This window comes from Mustela nigripes, chromosome 8, assembly GCF_022355385.1.
Source record: "Mustela nigripes isolate SB6536 chromosome 8, MUSNIG.SB6536, whole genome shotgun sequence".
Classification (NCBI taxonomy): Eukaryota; Metazoa; Chordata; class Mammalia; order Carnivora; family Mustelidae; genus Mustela; species Mustela nigripes.
The window spans coordinates 47,335,077-47,359,207 of record NC_081564.1 but is presented as its reverse complement, the minus strand read 5'-3'; the positions used below and the strand labels follow the sequence as shown (position 1 = coordinate 47,359,207).

Genomic DNA, 24,131 nt, shown 5'->3' with positions numbered 1-24,131 from the left:
ACCTACCGGCAAGACAACCTGGGGCATCATTTCCCAGCTGAGGGCAGATTTAATTACCAAGTGTTCTGCAAAGGCTTTCCAAATGGTATAGATACAGCCTTGCACAGCGCCGACTTTCCAGAGCGTCTCCTTCTTCCCTGAACAGAGCAATGCCCATATTCCCTGATAAATTTCATCTGCAGTGATTCATCGCTTATTTACATTTACAATTATTTCCTTCAGTTCTTCTGAACAACCAGGTGCCTACAAAATAGGCTTGCTGTAATTCATTAGGTAACTAACTTTATTGCTACCCAAGCCATTTTATGCTGGAGGAAAAAAATGCAACAATACCACTCTTCCCCTACCAAACCCCCCCACTCCACCCCACCCCACCCGGCCACCCTTCCCGACGGCACACTTGCCACGCCAGCCAGATTTAGAAATGATGACTTTAGCTTGTGGCTTACAAGAAAAGACTTCATATCACATATTAATTTTTAAAATGTTTTCTTAAGCCCCTTTTAGCCTTTTCTGGCAAACCCGGAGGCCAGGTGAAAAATGAATGATCGTAATACGGTTTTGTTTAAAGGCATGAAAGTTTCTCCTCGCCTTCTCCCCACGTCACAGCTGGACACCTCTATTATGGTTACTTAGGTGTCTGATGGTTTGTCAGAAAGCTAGCCATAACTTAGGTGGAAAACTGGACTCCATTAAAAAAACATTAAAGGCTGCGAGGGAGGCAAGTTGATGTGGCATGGCTCCCAGCAATAAGGAAGCAAGAGTGCATGCTGAAGCTTGGAAATAGAAAGTGATGTCCTCATAAAAACATGGCTCTAGGCTGGTGTGCCACTAGAAATTCTTCTGTCAGTTTAGAATATTTAGCTCTAAGGGATTTCGACTTTCAAATGTATCTTTGGATGCAAAGTAGGCTGCATGGAAGCAGATAGCATTGAAGAAGGGAAAGAAGCATTTGCTCCCAATTATGATCAGTTTATGTTACACTGAAGATGTTATTTTATGTTTTTCTGATAGAATATTTGATCAGCAAGTGTGCAAGGGAGTCAGGCGAGCTACCTCGCTGACATCAAGCGAGCCGCTGGTCTGCCTAGCTAGTAAATGCTGCTGATAACTGATACAGCTAAACAATATTAAAAGCTTCAGCCCTACTGGTTATCAAGGGAAACTTCCAGCCTAATTGGAAAGCTCGAAGCTTCGGGCATCTGAAATTCTTGGTTTGGGGCTCTTCCACTGCATTCCAATGCAATATTTCCAATCAATAATGTGATGCTATGCACTGCACCCTCACGAGCCTTACGAACTCCCCTGAGTTTTGTATTTGACTTGTTAAACTGTAAAAAGAGTTGGAGAAACAAACAGAAAAGAAATACCTTGGTCCCCAGCTGCCATAATATAAAACAATCAAATAAACAAACTCCAGTGCTCAAACAAAACTGAAAATGCGGACAGATGTACTTTCCTGCTCAAAACAGGAGCATCTTGGGTGACCTTTCCTTAACGTGATTTGTCTTTCTGGGTGGTAGACAAAGCGGTCCTCTCTCGAGGCGGACTGAATTATGTGTCCTCTCTCGATAGTGATGCAGACTCCCCCCTATCGACAACGCCTCCCACGTCCCCCTCCCCCACCCCTGCCCAAACCGGTAGATGTGAGGCTTTTTTCCACAACAGATGGTGGTGGTGTTAAGCCCCACCTAGCTACCAGGGGTGGCTTCTGGCCATAATGATAAAAATGCCCCAAGGGGGTGCAGGAAAGTCAGTTCCCCAGAGCGACCATCATCCACACATGGAACAGGTGATAGTTTTCGTAACCAACCTCCCTGTACAGAATCAAACAGCAATATCTTTGAACTGCTGCAGTTCCCATGCTTTGGGGAGTGGTGTGCTTCCAGAGAACTTACGTGAAAATTATCAGAGTAGGTTGAAACCGGGACTAGACCAGAACAAGTCCTTCCTGGGGTGGTTGAATTTTCCTTTTCCCCTCCAAGGGTCTACCAATCTGCCTTTGTTCGAGGTTTGGAAGGTAACACAAGGAACATTAGCAGGTGGCAAGAGGTAAGAAGCAGAGAAGTTGGAGTGTAGCTCAGTTTCAGCACCTGCTCCTACCCTTTGCTAGGAAGCTTCGACTTCTGGAACCAGAGGACAAAAGCCTCCTTTGTGTCTCGGTTAAAAGAGACATAGACCTCAGTTTGCACCTAAAGACACATGTTTACTCACATTTTGGTATTTCTGAAATCAGAATACATCTGATAATCAGCGTTGGCCAGCTGTCGTTAGCGAAAGTCATCACTGCTTGTACACAGCCATAAAACTTGTGAAATGGCTCCGAAGAGAACTTCAGAGGTGACAGCGAGCAAAGAGTCAGGAAATGTAACATCACCCATATTTCTGATGACACAGAGGATGAGCCTGCTCCGCAGAACATGAACATCTCTGATCCTAGTTGGAAAATCGTTCGTAAGAGCCACACTCTGAATGGGAAGTTTTATAAATATCTTCACCAATTTACTTCATTTCTTTAAAAAAGAAAACCTGTTTTGCATTTCTAGGTTTCTTTTCACACATGAGCAAGAAGACATCTGTGAAAGAAATCAATGCCAACATAAGTTCAAGAGCCTTACCAATAAGAATATAGTAAAAATGCGAAGACAGAAAAAACCACTATGCTACAGTTGTGAGTATATTTCTTGCTTTCTTAGTTGGACCTAAAATCACGATGGACTTTACAACTGATGACATCCAAAGTGCGATGAAATACAAAATCTCTATGACCTGGAAAAGTTTACTTAACGGTTCTGAACTTCAGCTTTTTCTTCTGAAAAAGGAGAATAGTAACCACCCCTCCTTCCTGGGGAGATGGGGGACCAAGCTAGCCCCAGCAGAGTCCACAGAGCTCAATGTGGCACCTCGTCTATTTCTAGTCAATGGCAGTCAGTACCATTCTCCACCCACTTAGCTACTCCAACCAGCCCATAGAATAAAGTAAACAAAGTAAACAAACTTACTTACCTCTCCCAGCATGCTTTCCTTTGTTTCTCAAACTTGCCAACTCTGCAACAGGTAGACACAAACAAACAAACAAACACGGATAAGGCCTTGGTGACTGTGTGGTTTTTGGTGATACAATTTGTGAAATGGATGAAATGGTTATTTGGATCCAGTATTCTAATGATAGAATGATGGTGAAAACAAATCACATTTTTTTTTCAATGCCAGTCCAGGAGAATAGAAAAGAATATATCAAAGTCAGTGGAGAGAATTGTTTTAAAAAATTTTTTTACCAGGGGTGCCTGGGTGGCTCTGTTGGCTAAGCATCTGCCTTTAGTTCAGGTCATGATCCCGGGTCCTGGGATCAAGCCCTGGGTTGGGTGGGGGAGGGTCCTGCTCAGTGGGGAGCCTGTTTCTCCCTCTCCCTCTGCTGCTTCCCCTCCCTCTCTAATAAATAAATAAAAATCGTTTTTAAAAAATTTATTTTAATTCCCTGAAACAAATACTACATTATATGTTAATTTAAAAAAATAAAAATAAAAAATTCTTTTAAATAAAAAAGGACAATCAGAGAATGAGTCAACTAAAAACCCTAACATGTTTTTAAATTAAAACCCTGAGCAACAGTTATTTTTCTCTGATTCTAAGTCTCTCTTACAGAGAGAGAAAGAGAATGAGTGATCTCCAACCTAAATTAAAATTTCTAAAACGAGCTTTTATTTACTTTTAGAAAATCCATTTGTTAGTGGTTGTTTGTCTGTGGATAAACAGAGAACTTAAGGACCTCCAGTGCTTTTTTTTCGTTCTTTCCTCTTAGTGTTTCCCTGTGTACATCCTCACCACGGGACTGTAGGTATTTTCTTCTACTTGGCGGGGTCGCGGCTGGAGGAGCCATACTACGGAAGAGAACAAGGTGGCCAATGCACGACGTAGCAAATGAGCAGCTCGACCCTTTCAGAAGGTTGGCCGGCTGTGCAGAGAGAGAGAAGGAAGTTCACACCGAGACTACAGGGGCAAGTCAGCAATGGTTGCTCCCGCCTAGATGTGGGCATCCCCCCAGCCCCGGTCCATTCTGCCGGACTCCCGACTCCTCTGCAGGCCCTGACAGAAGATCTTTGTCCCCTCTCCAGCCCTCAGAGCACTCTGCAAATCCTCCACTGGACCTCGACATCTTGAGGAAGAGCTTGAAGCCCAAGCCTCATTGCCTTCATGGTAAATGTTTCTGATTACGAGGAAAAGAACAAAACTGTAAGTTAAAAGTAAAATGTTAAGCGAATAAATAAATAAATAAATAAAAGTGGCGGCGGTGGGGCAGGGGTGAGGCTGGCAGGGAGGAAGGAGTTTACAGAGTTTATTTAAGACGCAGACACCTATAACCAACCTCCTTTCGTCTCGGCGTTTCCTCTGGCAAGTAGGCCCCATCACAGCCTCTTCCTTCTTGGGTTACTGTTACTGTTCACAATCGAGATAGTTCATGTAGGGGCGCCTGGGTGGCTCAGTGGTTAAGTCTCTGCCCTCAGCTCAGGTCATGATCCCAGAGTCCTGGGATCGAGCCCCACATCGGGCTGTCTGCTTAGCCAGAAGCCTGCTTCCTCCTCTCTCTCTCCTGCCTCTCTGCCTGCTTGTGATCTCTCAGTCTGTCCAAAAAAAAAAAAAAAAAAAAAAACAAACTTAAAAAAAAAAAGAAGATAATCCATATAAAGTAGTTGGCACCATACCTGGTCTATAGTAATTGCTCAATAATGTCAGCTAATAACTACAATTCTTTATTAGCATTCAGCTGAAAGTTGTTGACATTGATTAAGCCTTTATTATACTCCGGGCATTGGGTTAAGTGTTCTATATGGAGTCACTTATCTAATCCTCAGTGTCCTCTCAAGTAAATACTATTATTATAATCCCAATAGATGAGGAAACAGAGACATGGAGAAGTCAGGTGGTTTGCCCAAGGTCAAACGTTAAATAACAGAGTTGAGATTCAAATCTCAGCAGTCTGACTCCAAGGATTGTACATGTAACCACTGTGCTCCTTATTTCATTGATTCTTAAGATCTGCATTTTTTTTAACAGGATGGCCTTAACATCAACAATAGCCATAGTTTGGCTGCATTCTTCTTTCTGATGAGACAGAAAATAATGGCACATTTTACCGTTGATGGCATCTTGGATTCTCTCAAATAGAAGGTACTGCTTTGTTACAGAGGCGATGTGGAGAAGCTCAGGTTCCTCCTGAAATTTTCAAACAAGAGGCCCTTTCACAATCCAGAAGAGCCAAGTCAAGGACAGGAACCAGAGTACAAGACTTTGCAAGAGTCTGAGACTCTTCTGTTGTCAGCAAGGGGCCAGGGGATGGGGCCACCCTCCCGCACAGCCTGAGCGGCAGAGCCAGAGCCTGGAGAGGCAGAGGAAGGGCAAAGCTGCCTCCCGGGCAACTGTCTCCCTTCTCACCCAGAAGGTGTAGGTGTTCAGGATTCCTGAGTGTGTTCTCACAGATGCGGTTGAAAGACTGGTCAAAGTTCACAGTCACAAAGGCCCAGAAGCAAATTAAGAGCAAGAGTCTATGTATTTAAAAAAAAAAAACCCTCCATGGATATCCCTTGGCAGGGTAGGTGGGGGTGGGGGAACTCTCTTTAATTAAAGACCATTTTCTACAAAGAGGCCCAAGCTACCCAGGCTTCCTTATACTCATATCTCTAAGCAACTGGCACATGGTCAAGTTTAGTAAGACACAGGAACAGAACCATTGTTAATCTATGATAGTGAAATGATAATCAGCCTAAATCTATGATCTTTCCTTTTCCAGAGATCCTGAGAGACAGACTTGGAACAGGCCACATCCTAAGACTATAACTGGGGTCTTCTATTTATATGCCTCACAGAGTCGGGGACCTCCAGGTCACTGGGGACCAGCTGTTAAGAATGAACTACCTTAGGTGGCTCAGTGCGTTAGAGCCTCTGCCTTCGGCTAGGACCATGATCCCAGGGTCCTAGGATCAAGCCCCACATCAGGCTCTATGCTCGGCAGGGAGCATAGGAGCACCCTCCTCCTCTTTCTCTGCCTGCCTCTCTGCCTACTTGTGATCTCTCTGTCAAATAAATAAATAAAATCTTAAAAAGAGAGAGAGAGAGAGAGAGAAAAGACTGAACCAATGGGTGACGGTGAATGAGATGAGGGGAACAGCAATACCCCCAGAGCCCCAGGAGTCTGGGACAGGAGCTGGGTCTGAAGAAGATATACTGGACCAGGTGCTCATGGAACATTACTAGTCCCAGGCTGGATATCTGGTCGACCAGAGGAGCCAGCTCATGCTCCCGACTACAAGAGTTTAGGTACTGGCCCCAGCTGGGAAGTTCAATATCTCCAGAATGTTCTAGGGCCCTAAGAACTCCAGGAAGTCCTGATTCTTTTGTATATGGTTGGAAGAGACGGAAGGATAGGAAGAAACCTTCAGGCTGATTTAGGGCTGAGCCACTCTGCCCAATGACAAAGTAGTGACTGGCATTTCTGGACATTTGGGAAGGCTCACAGTCAAAGGCAGAGGCTGTCAGCTCACTTTGACAACTTAAAGAGTGAGTAAAAGTCATTTTACTGGATGGGGATGGGCAGTTAGGAAGATAAGAAGAAAGACCTGCCTAAGAACAATAAAGGCACTTTTACTTCCTAGTTGAAAGGAGCAATTGTCACACTACTAAGAAAATCAATGAAAAGGGGGCGCCTGGGTGGCTCAGTGGGTTAAAGCCTCTGCCTTCGGCTCAGGTCATGATCTCAGGGTCCTGGGATCGAGTCCTGCATCGGGCTCTCTGCTCAGCAGGGGGCCTGCTTCCTCCTCTCTCTCTGCCTGCCTCTCTGCCTACTTGTGATCTCTGTCTGTCGAATAAATAAATAAAATCTTTAAAAAAAAAAAAAGAAAGAAAAGGAATGAAAGGGAGGGAGGGATGAAGGAAGGGGTGAGGAAAAAAGGGGGGGAGGGAGGGAAGGGAGGAGGAAGAGAGGAAGAGCCCCCCCGAGACTGAAGAAGACGATCCAAGAAGCCAAGGTAGCAACCTACTATGACTTCGCTACCTTACCCAAGAGCAAGCACCCTGAATCCCCCTTACCTCCTCCCCAAACCTCAACAGTCCAAGTTGTATGTGTCTCAGAGGGGGAAATAACCTACCAAAATAGAAAAGCTTTTAGGTTTCCAAGCCCACTCATCCAAACCCTTTTGTTTTATATCTTAAAGGGATATGTGTATACCTGGTCACTGAGAACAACTCGAGTTGTTGAAGACAACAATAGTAGTGAGAACCACCAAGAGTGTCTGGGATTCTTCCTGTGGGGCATTCTGGGGTGCTAGGGGAGATGAGATAAGAGGCAGTGTCTTATGAACGACTCCCCTCAGTGCACCTTGCGTGGGCATCTACCAGGGAGGAGGAGGGGGTCCATCGAGTTGCATAAGCCAGCTGGAAGTCTGAGCGTGGGAGCTACAGTGGGCAGCTAGATCGCCACAAGAACTAGGTTTGATATTATAATTGAGGGTGGCTCTCAGGAGAAAATCTGCAGCAGTGAACTTGAGGGAAAAGGGCAACATCCGGGACTAAGGAGAAAATGGTTAATAGCAAGCTGAGGGGCAAAGAGAAGCTCAATCCTCTGAAACTGCTGGAGGCTGTGAAGACACCGTGTGGAGATGTTCAGGGTCTCGAGCCTCTGAGCACACAACCAAAGCCTGTAAAGGAGGAGGTAAATTGGAGGCCGTGAAACAGAAAAGTGTGTAGATTTATGAAAGGAGCCTTTAAACATTGCACACTTTATCAGAAATTAATGAAACAGAAGCACCCTTTCCCTCTTCTGCCCTGCTCCTTTACCACCACTAATCAAAAGGACTGACCAATAAAATAAAACCCTGTGAACATGTGAAGGCGGGGTAGGGGAGGAAGAAGGCAGACAGAGAGGGTTTGCTGAGGAGGGGAAGAGAATCCTACCTTGGAAGACAGACTCCTACAGGTGAGACTGGGGGCAAGAGTTTCCAATTACAGGGAAGGGTGAAAATGGCAGGGAAGATATGAAATATCGTATTTGTGTTTGTTCTGTACCGAAAATGAGGATCTTTCTACCCCTAGGACAATTTTCACATTCTGCTGTGTGAGGGAGGATGGGGAGCTCCACTCACATTCACCAAGCAGCCCGCACGGGGCTGTCCTGCCCCTTGCTCGTAGGTACGTCCGCCCCCGACAGCCATGACCCTCAGGGATCCCTCCCTCCAGACGGAGGCACGGACGGCAGACCCAACCCCAGCGCAAGCACAAACACCCACTGAAGAGTCTCCTTTTCTGTCAGAAGCTAACTCCAGTTCGCCTGCCTCTGATTTTTCTTTCCTGCCCCATCCAAACCACACGCTGAGAAATCTGGAAAATTCTACTTTCCCTGATCTTCCTACCACCCCAGAGCCCTTCACACTGCCTCTGAGGTTGACTCTGAACTGCTGTACCTGGTCTTAAAGGGCCCACCTTGGTGCGTCCCTGCCCGCAATCCTTCGGTTGCAAATATTCTCTCAAACCCATGCTCGCACGCACAGATGACGTCCGTTTCTTGTGTGCTCTGCCCTCTTGCTCCTTCTGCCTGCCCAAGTGCCACATTCTTTTAAGCTTCACCTCCTTTTTTTTTTTTAAATAGATTTAGCGAGCTATATTTCACATACTACATAGTTCACTCATTTAAAGCGTACAACTCATGTAAAATGGCATTTCGTACACTTGGAAGTTCATGCCACCATCACTAAACATTTCCTCACCTCAGAAAGAAACCTCAAATCTACCAGCAGTGCCTCCCTTTCCCCTTTCCCTTCTCCCCAGCTCCTCACCACACACCCCGGCAACCACGAATCCACTTTTGGTCTCCATGGATGATTTGCCTGTTCTGGGCATTCACACGAATGGGATCATATAACATGTTCTTTTGTGACTGGCTTCTTTCATTTGGCTTCCAAGGTTCACTTATGTTTTGGCCTCGATCGGTACTTCCATTTTTTTCGTGTTGCTGAATAGTATTTATCCATGCATCAGTGTTTATCTATTAGTTTATCCATTCATCAATTCATGGACATGGGGACTGTGTCCACTTTGGGGCTAATATGAATAAAGCCGCTATGACTATTAGTGGAAAAGTTTTGTGTTTGTATATGTTTCTGATTCTCTTAAAGTTGGGTCCTATGGTAACCTTAGTATTTGGAGGGACCGCCACACCGCTTTCCAACATGGCTGTACCGCTGTATATTTCCACCTTTGGTTTCTCTGCACCCTCAACACTTACTAAAATTCACTTGTAACGGGAAATGGACAGCCAATTTCTTGATCTTTTCCTCTGTGCGGCGTCTATGCCTCGTGTTGTGTCACTGTTATCTTGTTGAATCTTTACAACACCCTAAAAGGCAAATGTTGTTTCTCCCTTTTCAAAATGAGATAATTAAGCATTGAGATATAGTAACAAGACTAAAATACAGGCAAGAGAGCAGAGACACATCCCCATCTGTCTGCCTCCAAACCCACTTCCAAACACCAGCCCAGGGAGCCTCCAAAGATGCCTTTCCAAGACAACCCCAGACCCTCAGATCATTTCTTCTGAAACAAGAGCTAGTGATGGTTTGCACAGCACCTGGTATTGTTTTCTGTATAAAACATTATCTTCTCAACCAGACAGTGAACACTTTGTTGGCTGGATCTGTTCTTTCTCCACGTTGTCCCAGAGAAAACAGACATTTAATAAAGGCGTAATGAACTGACAACAATTTTTTTTTAGTTTGACACATTCTGCTTTTATTTTTCTGAGAGGTGGGGGATGAGCTAAAGGTACTCTATTTCCTTTCAGCTTGTTTCCAAAATGTTCGAGTGAAGAAGGAAGGAAAGATGGACAGTGCTACACCCGAACTCACATCACTCTTACGGGAGAAATTTGGGTTACAGAGAGTGTTACTGTTTTGTTTTGTTTTGTTTTGAGCAAAGTTTTATATTATAAAGCCTTGCCTTTTCTTTGGGAACCCAACACACACACACACACACACACACCCCACATACATACGTGTACATAGGTACATACACATACGTATGTACATACACATGAGCAGTTTTTTGCTTGTGTGTCATATACCTGTGGCTTTATACATGTCATCTCTTATCTATCGAACAGTAGGTATTCATTACTGTCATTTCACACAGAAGTTAACTGATGCTCACAAGTTCATCTGGCCAAAATTACCTGGCTAGGAAATGGCAGAACCAACCCTAGCCCTTAAGCCAATGTTCTTTCCCCTATATAGCATGACCTGTCTCAGGTGTCCACGAAGGAGCCATGTAGCTTGGGCGTGAGGCTCCATTCGTTTGTTCTCTTATCTTCTTCCAACTCCTAGCCCACGGCCACCAAAACCTGGCCACACAGTCTGGCTCAGGATAATCTCGTCCTGCATTCCCACGTCTATACCTTCCATCCCCGAGTATCCTGATCAAACCCACTCACACGAAAGCACGATGGCAGAGGCAGCAGGTACAGTTTGGATTCAGGGGTCTGGGACTTCCGGTTTTGAAACAAACACTCCTCTAGGACAGGATGGTATCAGATCAACTCTTAAAAGCATGCTCAGCCTCAATGGATTCCAAAGTGATACCCAACAAACTCTGTGGGAAAAAAAATAATAAATTCCGCACATATAAATGGGGTCCGTTGGATCACCTTCTCATTAGTTACATCTCCTAGACAACTATGAACAAGCATCTTCAAAAGTACCTTCAATTACATCTAGGTAGCTTGGTTAATAACCCAGTGTGACATCAGTCACTTAATCTCCCTGGGCCTCTGTTTCTTCTTTTATTTGATTGAATTATATGATCCCTAAAGCCCCCTTTAAATATGAAATTGTATGATTCTCTAATAGTGAGGAAAGGGCCTGTCCGGGAGGAAGAGGGTTGAGGACAGTGCAATTTACCTGGAATCTACAGACGCGCTTTGAGGGGACGAGAACCGTCCGAAGGGAATGCTGAAAATGATGTGAGTTCATATTGGAAGGGAGAGGATATGAGGTTTCTTTGGATTCTCGATGGAATTGGTAACCTCCCGAATTTGCCAGCTACTGGCTGTGGAACTAAAAAGTGGTTATGGGGAGCTGTCCCCCACAGAGGGCTGTGTTCATACTGAGGGCAATCTCAAGGTCCTCTTTTGCCTCTTACAAATGGTACGATACAAAATACTGAGACAAAAAGGGCAGCCTGTTGAAAAGGCTGCTAAAGCTTCTAAGGGTTTTGTCCTGTAAGGTGGCAAGCAAGGTAGTCCGCTGTTTGCTTGTTTGTTTGTTTGCTTCTTCAGTGTAATGGGGCTCACCTGCATTAAAATGCTCTTAGGTGCGGCACCTGGGTGGCTCACTGGGTTAAGCATCTGCCTTGGGCTCAGGTCATGATCCCAGGTTCCTGGGATGGAGCCCCAAGTCTCCAGGCTCCCTGCTCCGTGGGGAGCCTGCCTCTCCCTCTCCCTCTCCCTCTGCTTTTCCCCCAGTTTGTGCTCACTCTCTCTCTCTCTCTCTCTCTCTCTGTGTCAAATGAATAAATAAAATCTTTTTTAAAATGCCCTCATGTGACAGTTTCGGTTGCAGATTTTCACCAAACTTGTCAGGTGAGCCTTTCCAGGGCTGGGGTCCTGGAAACCTACAGATCACTTTTACCAGCATTGAAGATGATCATTCTGCCTTTGAGAGTCACTTAGAGATTCCCATCCTGGCCATATTCCTTTGTGCATCATCTTTAGGAAAGTCGACATTTGGCCTTGTATGTGATAATCGTGTCTTGTATTTCAATGTATGTCTATAGATAAATGGTAGCTGGGATCTGAGAGCCAATTAAACGTAAAAATTTGGAGGAAGTATAAAAATAAGGGCTGTATCGGTTTCTCCTAGAGATGTTTCCAAATGAAAACAGGCTAAATACAATGTCTACCTGGGATCAAAGTCAAGAGCTGATATTTTGTTGTGAGGGACAATGTTCCATGTTCACTTGGCGTCAGATGAGAAGGCATCTCCTCAAGAAAAGGATACGCCACCACTCAATGTCAGGGCAAAGAGGAAGAACTGGATATTTGAAAACAGAAACTATAAAATGAAAGATAATAAACAGGTGAGTTTCAAACAGAATCATCTAGATACAATGGCCCTTCCTTATAAGCAAAGGGACTCTGAACTTGAAGGACTCTTAGAGGTATGAGTGTGTGTGTGTGTATGTGTGTGTGTGTGTGTGTATTTCGCACTCCCTTGCTTTAATTTTAATTGTTTAAATTTTAGTTTTAATAGTGGTAAAATATACACAACATAAAACTTACCATTGTAACCATTTCTAAGTGTTCAGTGGCATTAAATATATTCAGGTCCTTATGCAACCATTATCACCATCCACCTGGATAGAAACGTCTGGAGTGTTTCCATCTTCCCAAACTGAAACTCTGTATCCATTAAATGTTATAATTCCCCATTTATTCCTCCCCCTGTCCCTGGCAGCCATCATTTAATTCTCTGTCACTATAAAATTTGACAACTTTGGGTATTTCCTAGAAGTGGAATCATATAATATTTGCCCTTTTGTTCATTTGACACATCTTCAAGCTTCACCCATGGTGTAGCTTGTGTCCAACTGCCATTCCTTTTTAAGGCAGGATCATGTTCCATTTTATGTATACGCCACATTTTGTGTATCTGTTCATCCATCAATGGGCATTTGAGTGTTTCCACTTTCTGGCTCTTGTGAAGAAGACTGCCATGAGCCTTGGAGTACAAATTCCTGATGGAGTCCCTGCTCTCAGTTCTTTTGGGTAGGATCATAGATTGTAGGATAAGTTCTCCAGGGCCTTGAAAACCTACAACAAAAACCACTAATGCAAAACTAATAAAATCACCAAATCCCAAGTGTGCTTATTCCTCCCCTTACCTACCCATTAACAATCTTAGTCTTTTTCTCCCCCTTTTAGCTGTTTTTCTAACGTATTCACTCTTTCATTTATTCATTCGGTAACTAGTATTTATCGGGCACCAACTGTGTGAGGCCCTGGAGACCCACAAAAGACAGACGAAGTTCCTACCTTGTGGAAGCAGAAGGTAATCAAATAACAAAGAAATGCACAAATCAACTAGTAGTCCAAAGAAAATTCCAGTAAACTATGAGTCCTTATGACAAAGAGCACTGAGCAGGTCCTACGAAAAAGGAAGGCTTCCCCGAGGAAGTGATATTCGAGATGAAGGATGAGCAGGAGTTCGTTCAGAGGTTAGAGGAGGGAAAGAAGATTCTTTGTATAAAACGTGCCTCCCATGCAAAGATCCTGGAGCAGCGAGCTGAAAGCTAGGAGTGGAGCCCCCAGGGTATTGGGGCAACCCAGACTGGGAAGAGGGACACTTGATGTGGGTGCAAAGGGGTGATGGGCCAGATCAGGTAGGGCCTCAAGAAATTCTGGTCTTTAGTCCAAAGGCAGGGAGAAACCGCTGAAGGGATTTACTTACTTTCTGAGCATCTCCTGCTGAGGGTCAGACCCTTTCCATCAACAAGAGAAGTCTGTGTCGTCAGGAAGTTTAGGAAGAGGAGGATCTCTGTCTCTGTACGGTGGCAGGCATCTTTCCTGAGCGGGAAGGGGAGAAACAAGCTCTTTGCATAACTCGAAGGCTGCGGGCAGAGTGGCCAACCATCTTGTCTTCAATATTAGGAGCTGGTGACTTGGAGTCTTGTTCTTTTGGAACATCTGTTATTGTCCGGATAAATACTACCATGGCTATGGATGTGGAGTTTGGAATTCTGTACCAGCCAGAACTTCTGCTAACTACCAAGGACATTTGGTATTAAGCAAGCCAGAGGTAATCAATTCTGATGCTTTAGGCTATTAGACCTCCCATGGGGTTTGGGAGACATAGTTCTTCTCTACAGAAAATGGTACAACTGCCTTGGGGGGAGGGCGTGTCCTCTTCCTGGCCCTAATGTATTACACAATGGCCTCTGCCGGAGGCTAGGTACCTGACTTCCCAGATCAGGATCCAATTCAGTTTGGGAACTTTTAGTTTCACTAAAACAAATGGAATTTGCTTTCATGGGCAGGAACAATTTCCTTTGCTTTCTTCAAAAGGAAATGTGTGTATCTATACCTATAATTCATATGATCCTGCACACAGAGACACACTACAGGCCAAGAGAAGAAAACTGGAAGCATCTTAACTACTTTAAAATATGAAAACAGACTTCTGCAAGGACTTTCTGTGATGTGACACGCGGTGCATATAACCAGGCAGGGGGTGCAGGGCTTTCATCTTGTGAAAGGTGCAAGTTTCACTGAAGCTTAAGTTGGACAAAGTAATTACAAAGAGAAATTTCCTTGGGATGATGCGGTTTTGTGTACACAACTTGCCTGGGGAAGGCAGTGTCAGCACCCGCATTAGGTTTTGCTGGTCTAATTAGGAAACATACACAGTCAAGTTTCTCTGAAATTAAGAGCCAACTAATTAGGCCATGAAGTTCCCTTAGAACTCGCCTTGGTTGGGAAACACCTTTCCCTTTATTTGTCACCCACAGAGGATGAGGGAAGGACTGAGAAAGAGAAGATGTGATGTGAGATGAAACTAAAGGGACACAGATGACTCGTAACCAACAAATGGAGAACATATCAAATGCTCTTTTGTCCATTCAGCCCCCAGGGAGTCCAGCATTAGACCCTGGGAGCTGAGCCACGGTGTAGGGACTATGATCCAGCACAGGGCGGCATGGGTAGTCAACAGCACGGGAATGTGCGAAAGATATTGTCTGCTTCTTGCCTGCCTACCTGCCTCCTCTTGCTTCCAAAAATGAGGGTGGACATGGACGACACAAAGGTTCAACCACACCATCAATAGTACTCTTCCTTCACGCAAAGTCCTCCCTTTCCTGCTCACTCACAGGACGGAAAGATCTAACTGATGTTTGATCTTTGTATCATGTATCATAACCCAGATGTATCATGATCTTTGTAACATGTATCATAACCCAGATACATGCTTGATATATCTGGGTTATGGGCTTGGCTAAGGCACCAGTGCACAGGGTATGTCAACAGCTCCGAGAAACTCGGTTCTGTCTAGAAAGAGATCATCAGAGAATCTCAGGGGACCTTCCAAGGGGCATGACATGAGAGCAACTCCACGAGTCAAAGTCTTCATAGGAAAAGGAAAGAGAAGGAGGAAGGAGGAAGGAGAGGAGGAAGCACTGAGCTGCCTGGGGGAGTTCATCATTCAATCTGGGAGCTTGACATCCTATGAATAAGGAAAACGGTTGATTTTATTCCTCTTGCTTTACTTACTCTATCTGTGGCATAGAACCGATTTTTCAGAAAGTTCATTCACTATTTCAGTTTGTATTTGTTTGGGATCGAAGAAGCCAAAGGTGAGTATAGACCTGACAAAATCAAGAACTAAATGACTGGTTATAATCTGTGTATAGTTTTTCCTGTTCTGTTGTTGTAATGCACAAAACTAGAGGCAAGATGAAATTTGCTATTTTAATCATGTTTAAGTATACAGTTTAGCGGCATTAAGCTCATTCATGTTGGTATATGACTATCACCACCATCCATCTCCGGATCTTTCCATTCTCCCCAATCAAAACTATGTAGCCATTAAAAGATAGCTCCCCATTTCCTCCTCTCCCCCAGGCCCACTAACTACTGGTCTCCTGTCTGTCTTTATGAATGTGACTCTTTCCAGGTACCCATGTAAGTTGGATCGGGTCATGTTTGTCCTTTTGTCCCCACTACATTTTGATATGGCCAGAGAATCTAAACATTAGTCATAGCTAAACTCTAGGTATAATCAATAAAACAAAAACAGTGTGTCAAATAATAACATCATTTTCCAGGTTCTGGGTTACATGCTTTCTCTTTTATATTTTGCATTATGATAAGTTTTAAATGATACATTTGTTGCAGTCCAAAAACTTAGCCCCTTCCACCCAAAAACATTCCTTTCAGTAGGCTTTACCATAGGGAAGAAAATGTAGGGAAATTCTTGTCCCCCACTTTGGGGAAATGACAAATAGTGGGATCATAATAATGTTTTACCTATCAAAATTTTTCAGAAGAGAACAATAAAAGACTGAGGAGTTACTATCATTATCTTATAAGCTCTTTTACACAGCCTTTGTTTTGTTTAGGGACATGAGCAATTAGAAAAGAAATAGACACACAGGCTTTGTGTTCTCAGCAGGAGCTGCTATATGTTCGGTACAATGGATACGGGTTTTTTTTTTTTTTTCTTTTTAAAAAATTAAGATATCCATTATCTACAAAGCAACCTTAAAGGGACAGATTGAGGATTTAATTTTAGAATTTCATGTCTGACTCTCATAGCCAGATGGTCTTTACACAATGGAAGTTCCCCACCATCGTTCATAATAGTTTCTTATCACTACTATCATTAACGTTATTATTAAGAATAATGTGGAAATCATTTAAACGCCCATGTGGAATAGTCTTGTCGATTTGCTCCCCACCTCCCAGTGCCCATTTTAACTGATCGGGCTTATACTCATTAAGACTCTAGAAAGTGCTTTCTCTTTTGATAACTTTAAAGAAAGTACACAGATTCTTGATTCCTATAGCAATTTGTTAATACTGGCTCTTACTAAAACTTGGAGACAAATATGTTTGTCTCCTGTTTATTATTTTTGGGACAGATTCTTTTTCTTTATTCTTGAATTTGCTTTTTTTAAACTAGAATGTATTCATGATTCTTTTTCTTTTAAATAAATTTTATGTTTTTAACCATAGGATGATCCCATTGAATAAGTTTTATAGGGTTTTTTTTTTTTTTTTTTTCAGGGTGGAGCAGGGAAAGGTTTTTTAAAAATTGAAATATGACATCCATATCATTAGAGTTTTAAAGTTAGTAATATGCTTAAGGCAGACTTTTTATGGTTAGCAAAGCTGAGAGGTTCTGACACCCAAAGGATGTACGAAGAGATAACTTACATAAATGTATATGGTGCCCCGGAGGGGCCTTGATTATATTATGGGGTTTCTCATGAACAGCTTTGGTTCAGACAGAAGAACAGTGAAGCAAAGCTAAGTGGTTCTCTACCGAATGGGCTGTGCATGAGACGCGTTTCCCTGCAAATAGAAGTACCTTTCAACGCCAGCTAGTTCACGATGAGGCACTGAAACAAGAAAGGAAACAAAATAGCTAATGAAATGTTTTCCTTATTAAAAATGCCTCCTTAAAATAACCATGGCATCACTTTAAAATGGATAGCCTCACAGATGACAGGGAACAAGCTGAAAAGGATGAAGTCAAATGCTTGGGAAGGAAGAATACACTTAAGTTGGAGAATGTAGAAATTGAGTACAACAATATACGACTGATTGATTGGACTACTTCTTAGAGATTTGAATGAGCCCTGAAATTCATTTCTTCTAATATTCAAAACCGTATTTCCTTTTCTTAAAAAAATTTTTGCTTTTAAAGCACTTGCTTGTACTTGTTTTGTAATTCCTGAAAGAGAAAACATAAATAATTATAAAGAAAGAGATTTGTGGCAGAATTGTGGTCCAGCCCCATTTCTTATACCAACAATTATACACAATGCTTAATTAATTGTTTTATATGTGTGAGGCAGTCTTGTCAGAATCAAGGATGCTCAAAGGAACAGAGTTTTCCCTAGTAAGCAGCATCGACAGACCTAGGATTATTCACGGCTAGATTTACCTTGAAGAAAATCTCATTTTCCCCATTATTTGACATGAAAAGGTGAGGTGTCCATGTGATTTCGAGATGAAGTAATAAAATGAGGCTAAGCTATTCTCGTCAAAAAAGATCATCCATGGAAATATCATTAAATTCGGGATCTCCTATTGCATAAATATCTTTCTTTTGTTTTCCTCTGTCTAAAATGGTAATCGAGGTATCTGGCCACCGTCAAGTTTTATTTCTGAATTCATCTGTGTTGCTTCACAATGTGAGGTTATGGCCAGTATTCACGCTGCACAGCCAGAGAAGAAATTTTGTTAAAAGACCAAAAGAGAGGGACACCTGGGTGGCTCAGTGGGTTAAGCCTCTGCCTTCGACTCAGGTCATGATCTCAGGGTCCTAGGATGGAGCCCCCATCGGGCTCTCTGCTCAGCAGGGAGCCTGCTTCCCCCTCTCTCTCTGCCTGCCTCTCTGTGTACTTGTGATCTCTCTCTCTCTCTCTGTGTCAAATGAATAAATAAAATCTTAAAAAAAAAAAAAAAGACCAAAAGGGTCTAAGGGCTTTAGTATAAGGACTTGGCATCTGTTTCTGTTCAGAATTATGGGAGAGCAGAAATTGACGCTTGCCAGCAGAATCTGCTGCCATTAGAAGATCCACTTCTTCCCAATGTGAGATATTACAGACTCTTAACATTGACAGTGATATAGAAAACTATCATGTTTTCCAGAGACTAATTATAAACAGGTGGTGGTTGGGGCCAAATCTCCAGGAATCACAAACCCATTCTGTTTGAGCTTATTAATGCCTCTATTCAACTCCAGGAAAATGTGCACATTCCACAGTATTATAGGGAGTTTCAGGTTGATTGATAAAAAACAGGTGATTTCCTCCAAAACACTGACTCGAAGATAAAATAACCTAATTTGCCTTCCTGCACAGCAGCGCCTCTCATGGTAGGGATAGGTGGATGGCGCTGACGGTCTGGTGGAAATATTGTCTGGTGGCACGGAGGGAGAAGCCGTGGCTGCCTTGCGGTGGCGAGGGATGTCCACGCATGTCCAGGCTGAGTGCAGGCGCTGACACTTCTCTCTTCTTCCTAATGGAAAGTGCAGTGGGATTTTTAACTTGGATCTGGGTGTCTGGCTTCACTGGAAGGTTTTGCAATTTCACATTTCATCTCAGCTACTAATGTCCACATCTTGTGAAATCGGCACCAAGAATGTACTGCAGGGCTACCCCTGGACCAAGCCATGACATTCTGTGCCAACTCGTGATTTGAGGGTTCAGTGACCACCATGCGACCAAATGAGCTGTCCCCACATTAACAGGAAAAGGGACTGCTGCGCCCCTTAAAGAGCATCCCGTTTTCTCTTGCTCCATGGTCAGGCACTCAACTTTTTTCCACCAAGCTCCTGGTTTCAATTCAAAATATCCAGTCATCGTTTTTATGCCTTAAAAACTGGCGGAACTCATTTTGATAGGAAGGCCCAGGAAGATGGAAACAGAGGTCTGTGTTTTCTTCCTGATTGTTTTCTTGCTGACGATTTTATTGCCATTGTCTTCCGTGTTGCTAACGGTTTTTAGGCTGCTGCTCTCACTTCAACTATTTATTGAAAAAGGAGGTTCGAAGGATTTTTAATATACTTTTGCCCCCAACTTCTTCATGATTGGCAAAAAAGCACTGTAGAGCTCACAAAATGCACACGCTCACTTGCACAGATAATAATCGGATAAAAAATACTTTTGGGTAATTTCGTGATGGCAGGGGCTGACTGAAGCAAAGTTGGTAAATTCGTGTCTTATGCCAGGCAAGAGATGGACCCTGCTTTTCACGTGCCATCTCATTTAAAAAAAGAAAGAAAGAAAGAAATCTATCTTAGAATTTAAAGTCAGTTGTCCCCCATCCTTGGTTTCTTTGTTTCTTCTCTTTGTTTTCCCTGATACAAAATGAATTTTCCCTCTGAATCCTCATAGTCTCAACTTTGAGTCCCCTTCAAACTACAAGAAAATGAAGATCCTCTCCACGATAACTTACTCTGTGGCCCATTTGTCACTGGGATTATGGCAAATTAAGCAATCAGCTGAATGGATGGATCACTTTAAAACGTCAGTCACTTAGAGCTTCAAAAGAACGTCCTTCCTCTAAGTGATGCCATTCTGAGGTATTTAAACACCTTGCAAATGAACATTTCAGAACTCAGTTTGCTCTAGTGAATATTATCCTCTTCAGAGCAGTTATCTTGGAAACCGAAATCTCAGTTAATTCTGCTGCTTAAAATATTTTGCTACTAGTCTTTAGTTCATTTAAGTACTAATTAGAAAATTAGCCTCGCTGTGTTTTGTCATATTTTCTTTTTTTGGAATCTAAATAGTATAAGCCATCTTCATTATTCACTCATTCCCAGACCTGGTACTAATTTGGGGGAGGTGGAGGGAGCGTGGTGTTACAAAAGTTAAATGTCAAAGGCCAAGGATTTGCTGCCATTAGAGATATTTGAAAGAAGGTGTTAACAGGTTGTTAGGACAAACTGCAGAAAGGGAATGCTGAAAGTATGATTTTAAGCCATTAAATTAAACAGCCTAAAAAGCTTCAAAGGGGCACCACTCACCTTGGTTCTAGTCCTGCCTTTCCAGACCTCATCTTGGCCTTGTCACTGACTGTCACTGACTCGTGTGACCTTGGGCAAGCTTCTTCCACTTCCTCATATGTGAAATGACTTCAAGAACTAGATGTCCACAAATGATCTGTCCAGCTCTAGCATCCCAAGACAATGACAGGAGGCTCTCCAGACTTTAATAAAAGTCACTTCAGGCCACACCTTCAATGTATTAAGTCCTATCAGTCTCTTTTCTTTCCACATGCTTCTGTATTAATGTTTCATGTGCCATTTGGGGGCAAGAAGAAAGTTCTTATTCAATTGAACCTAGAGTCTTGCCGATACTGAAAACAACTCCACTGCAGGTCAGAGGATGTATCTACCTTGTGTGGAGGGCAGGAGAGAAGGAGAACATGCAAAGAAAGATGCGATTTTGTTTCCTGTTGTTTTGTGAGCCATTCACTTTTTGTTCTTGCATGTCACTGATATTCTCAAACCAGAACTTGTTATGTAAAAAACCAAAAAACCAAAACAAACAAAACCTACCAAGACCCCTGATTCTCATGATGACGTTAATAATCTCTCATGTCATTATTACACAGATCTGATGGATGATCTTTTTAAAGAGCTTGGCCCTTCCCTTCTCTGCTGGTCCTGCAGCAGTCGCTTACCTTAAAAGAAAGATGAGAGTTTAAAAAAGACTTCCTGGGAAATGCTGCCAATCGCAGGTATGCACAGGACACGTCTGGTTCTATTTAGTTTTTTTTTTTTTTCTTTTCTCCCTTCCTTTTTTTAGTAGCCTTGGCCTTACAGCCTGGTCTTTTTCATAAGAAAATGTCAGCAAAGTCTTTGAATTAATGAACTGTGAAGGGCTCAAAAAAATATACCATTTCAAAAAGTATCCTGCAAGGACAGAACACTAATGAGCGGTGACCCTAGAGTTACAACCAAATATCCCACTCTAACTACAAAGAATTAAGATTAGGACTGGCTCAGGCACCAGGTCTTTGAACAAAGACCTAGAGAGGAAGGAGAAGTGATGAGGAGTGGGGGAGGTCAGAACCACAGTCGCAAGCTGGGGAAATGTGTTTATGTTAGAGTCTCTTTAGCTCTGTTGAGCACTTCCATCAAATAATGGAATTATACAACCTCCCCCCCCCCACCATAACCTTCCCCGCCCCCGAAAAAGGTACCAGGTGGAGGGAAGCAAAGAAAAGGGAGCAGGCAAGATATGTTCAGAATGTTGATCAAATAAAACCTAAATGATAGGTCTTTGGCTACACCTAATGTAGGTTTTGTTTTCTTTTAATTTTGCTATTTAAAAAAAAAAAAATGTGGTGTAACTCCTTCAATCTTTTTGCAATTCTGCATGGTTGAACATTTGAAATGAGTTTGTGTATCACCCCCAGGCGCTGATTCAGACCTGATTGGGGCAAAGCAGACTGCATGTGCTTATTTTTATCCACGTCATTTGGGACGTTATGTCGCCAAAGGAACCAAAAATGTGCGGCTCTGTTGCCAAATTATCACCTATCCTTTGATCAGACATCAACAAGTTGTGCGACCTTAGCGTAACAGCAATGTCAGGTCAACTTGAGAAAGTGAAGAGACAGCCCCAAATACAAATAAAAAGAAACAACCAACAATCCTTATAATTATCATCATCTGCTGCTTTTCCCTCTTTTGGCAAAGAAACACTCCATCCATTTGCAGAAATCGCCCGCGGAAACGTTACATCAAAACTAATCACAACGATTAAAATCAGCTTTTCTGTGCAAGAGGAGGGTAAAAAGCAAGTTGGAGGCTGGAATAAGATTGTTTTTCCACCCAAAAAAAAACTGGAAAAAAATTTCTTATATGTATATTTATCTATACGTATACGTAGAGCTTTATTTTTGAAGGAGATCAATTGTCTGCCCTGTGATCAGTTAATTTGATTTAAGTTTTATTTTGGAGATTGATTTAGACTGGAGGTAGAGGCATGAGCTAATTGTATCCTGATCCTTGCCTTGAGGGGTTTCAAAGCCCTGGAGCAACTCTTCTCTGTATTTTGTTCTGTCTACCTTAGCCAAGCTATTGCATTTCTCTCTGGTGTGGCGAGCCGAGCAGATCGCTGGGAGAGAAATCGGAAAAGGGGGGAGAGGAAAAGGAAAAGGGGACTTGGAGAGAGACTTTGTGCTTCAATGTTTCAGGTAAGATCTGACGGTTTGGGTTTGTTATTATTTGCTAAGGAGGGTATGGCTGGGACTTTGGGCGCAACTCGCTTTTACGCATGTGCCAGGCATGGGGCGAGAGCGCGGCACACTCGCACACACACAGCCCGCCGCGGCGGCTCGCGATCCGCTCTGGATCCGCTCGGGCCGGCGGCGGGGCTGCTGCTGCGGGTTCTCGGCTTTCTTCCTCGAGCAGGAGCGGGCGCGAGCGGGGCGGAGCGGGCGCGGCCGGCGGGGCCGGGGCCGGGGCGGCGGGAGCCCGCGCGCCCGGGCCCGGTTCCGGATCTGGGCGCGGAGACGCCGCGGCTCTTGGAGCCCGTGCCAGCGCCGCCCGCCCGCCGCTCGCGCGCCAGCATCCCCGGCGGCCGCTTCGCCGCGGCTCTCCCCCGCCCTCCCCTCACCCCTCCCTCCCTGCCGAGCCGCGCGCGTTCCTTTCTTCCCGGCGCAGAGCTCCGCGCCCGCACAGCAGCCCCGCCGAGAGCCTCCCGGCGCCGCGGGCCCGACCCGCCGCCGCCACCGCCGCCGGCCGAGCGCAGCGCCCTGCGGGGTGCGCGGGGGCGGCGGCGCCCGGGGCTCCGGTCCTGCCTCCTGCCGGGGGTGGGGGCCCGCCGCCCCCTCCTCGCCCGCAGCCTCGGCGGCGCCCCCGGATGCCCCGTGAAAGACGCCATTGTGGCTGCGGAGCCGATCGGGCCCCGAGGCGGTTTGTCCTTCCCCTTTTGCCCGGGCCGGAGCGCGCCGCTCCCCTTTGTGAGCCGCGGCCGGTGCCCAGCGCAGTCCGCCGTCCGTCTCCGGCCGGGCTGATCCGGATTCGCCGCCTCCGCCCACCCGGGCGCCTTTAAAGCCCCCTCCCACCGCCCCCTCCTTTTTCCAGCCCCCCACCCCCACCCCCGGGTGCAAACGTTTCATTTATTTTTAAAAAGCTCTCATTCCTCTTCCTCCCCACCTCCTCCCAGATAAAGGGCACGGCACATGCTCCGGATTAGAAGTCTCCTTGGGAGGCGGGGACGGGGGAGGGGGCGCTCGGGTGGGGGAAGGATGTGAGCGCTGCAGGTAATGGCTGTGGTTTTGCTGCGCTCGCCTCTGCTCCGCGGTGCCTGCAGCGCCCAGTCCGAGTCCGGAGCCCGCATCCTTCCCTCCCCTTCTGGCGGCCAAGGTTCCCTTAAAGGGACAGAGTTTCCTGGCCGCCTCCGGTCTCCGCCGCTCGAACCAGCGCTTGGGGCACAGAGGTGGGCGGGAGGGATGGCTCCTTTCTGACCTCTTTCCGTCCCGCACCCCCCACCCCCGCCGCCCCTCTTTATGGAAATGTGAAGTGTGCTTCCTCTCCCGCCCCCCAGAGGGACCTGGCTGGAAAATAAAAGAGTCCGAGCCTCCTGGAAAAAACGCGGGGGGGGGGGGGGAGCGGGGTGCGTTCTGGTGAATTGGCGTTAAAAGTGAGGTCGAGCCCCCAAAACATCCGGGAAGAGGCCACCAGACGTGCGATGCCGGAATCCCTTACCTGGACGCGTGCTCCACCCAGCCGCCCGAGTACCGAAACTTCCTAGCTAGAGCGGGTGGCAGTGTCTGCCTTTGTGCTTTCGAACACTTGCACTGTCGGGGAAATGATTTTCTGGGATCAGAACGTTTTCACCGTGGCCGC

The 24,131-nt window shown here is 44.8% G+C and overlaps 1 protein-coding gene and 1 long non-coding RNA gene across 2 annotated transcripts in view; one reads left to right on the top strand and one right to left on the bottom strand.

Moving 5' to 3' along the window:
* LOC132023543 (uncharacterized) lies at positions 1-24,131 on the bottom strand. The gene is made up of 7 exons (XR_009405984.1): positions 23,991-24,131; positions 13,488-13,603; positions 10,475-10,632; positions 4,367-4,622; positions 3,007-3,048; positions 2,215-2,576; positions 1-137 (listed from the first exon to the last, which is right to left on the bottom strand). It is a non-coding gene; the product is annotated as an uncharacterized LOC132023543 (long non-coding RNA).
* KCTD1 (potassium channel tetramerization domain containing 1) overlaps positions 22,319-24,131 on the top strand; it is a 182,867-nt gene continuing 181,054 nt past the window's right edge. Inside the window, exon 1 of the mRNA XM_059409392.1 lies at positions 22,319-22,474. Coding sequence (XP_059265375.1) covers positions 22,466-22,474 — 9 coding nt within the window. The 5' untranslated portion in view covers positions 22,319-22,465. The remainder of the gene's footprint in view (positions 22,475-24,131) is intronic.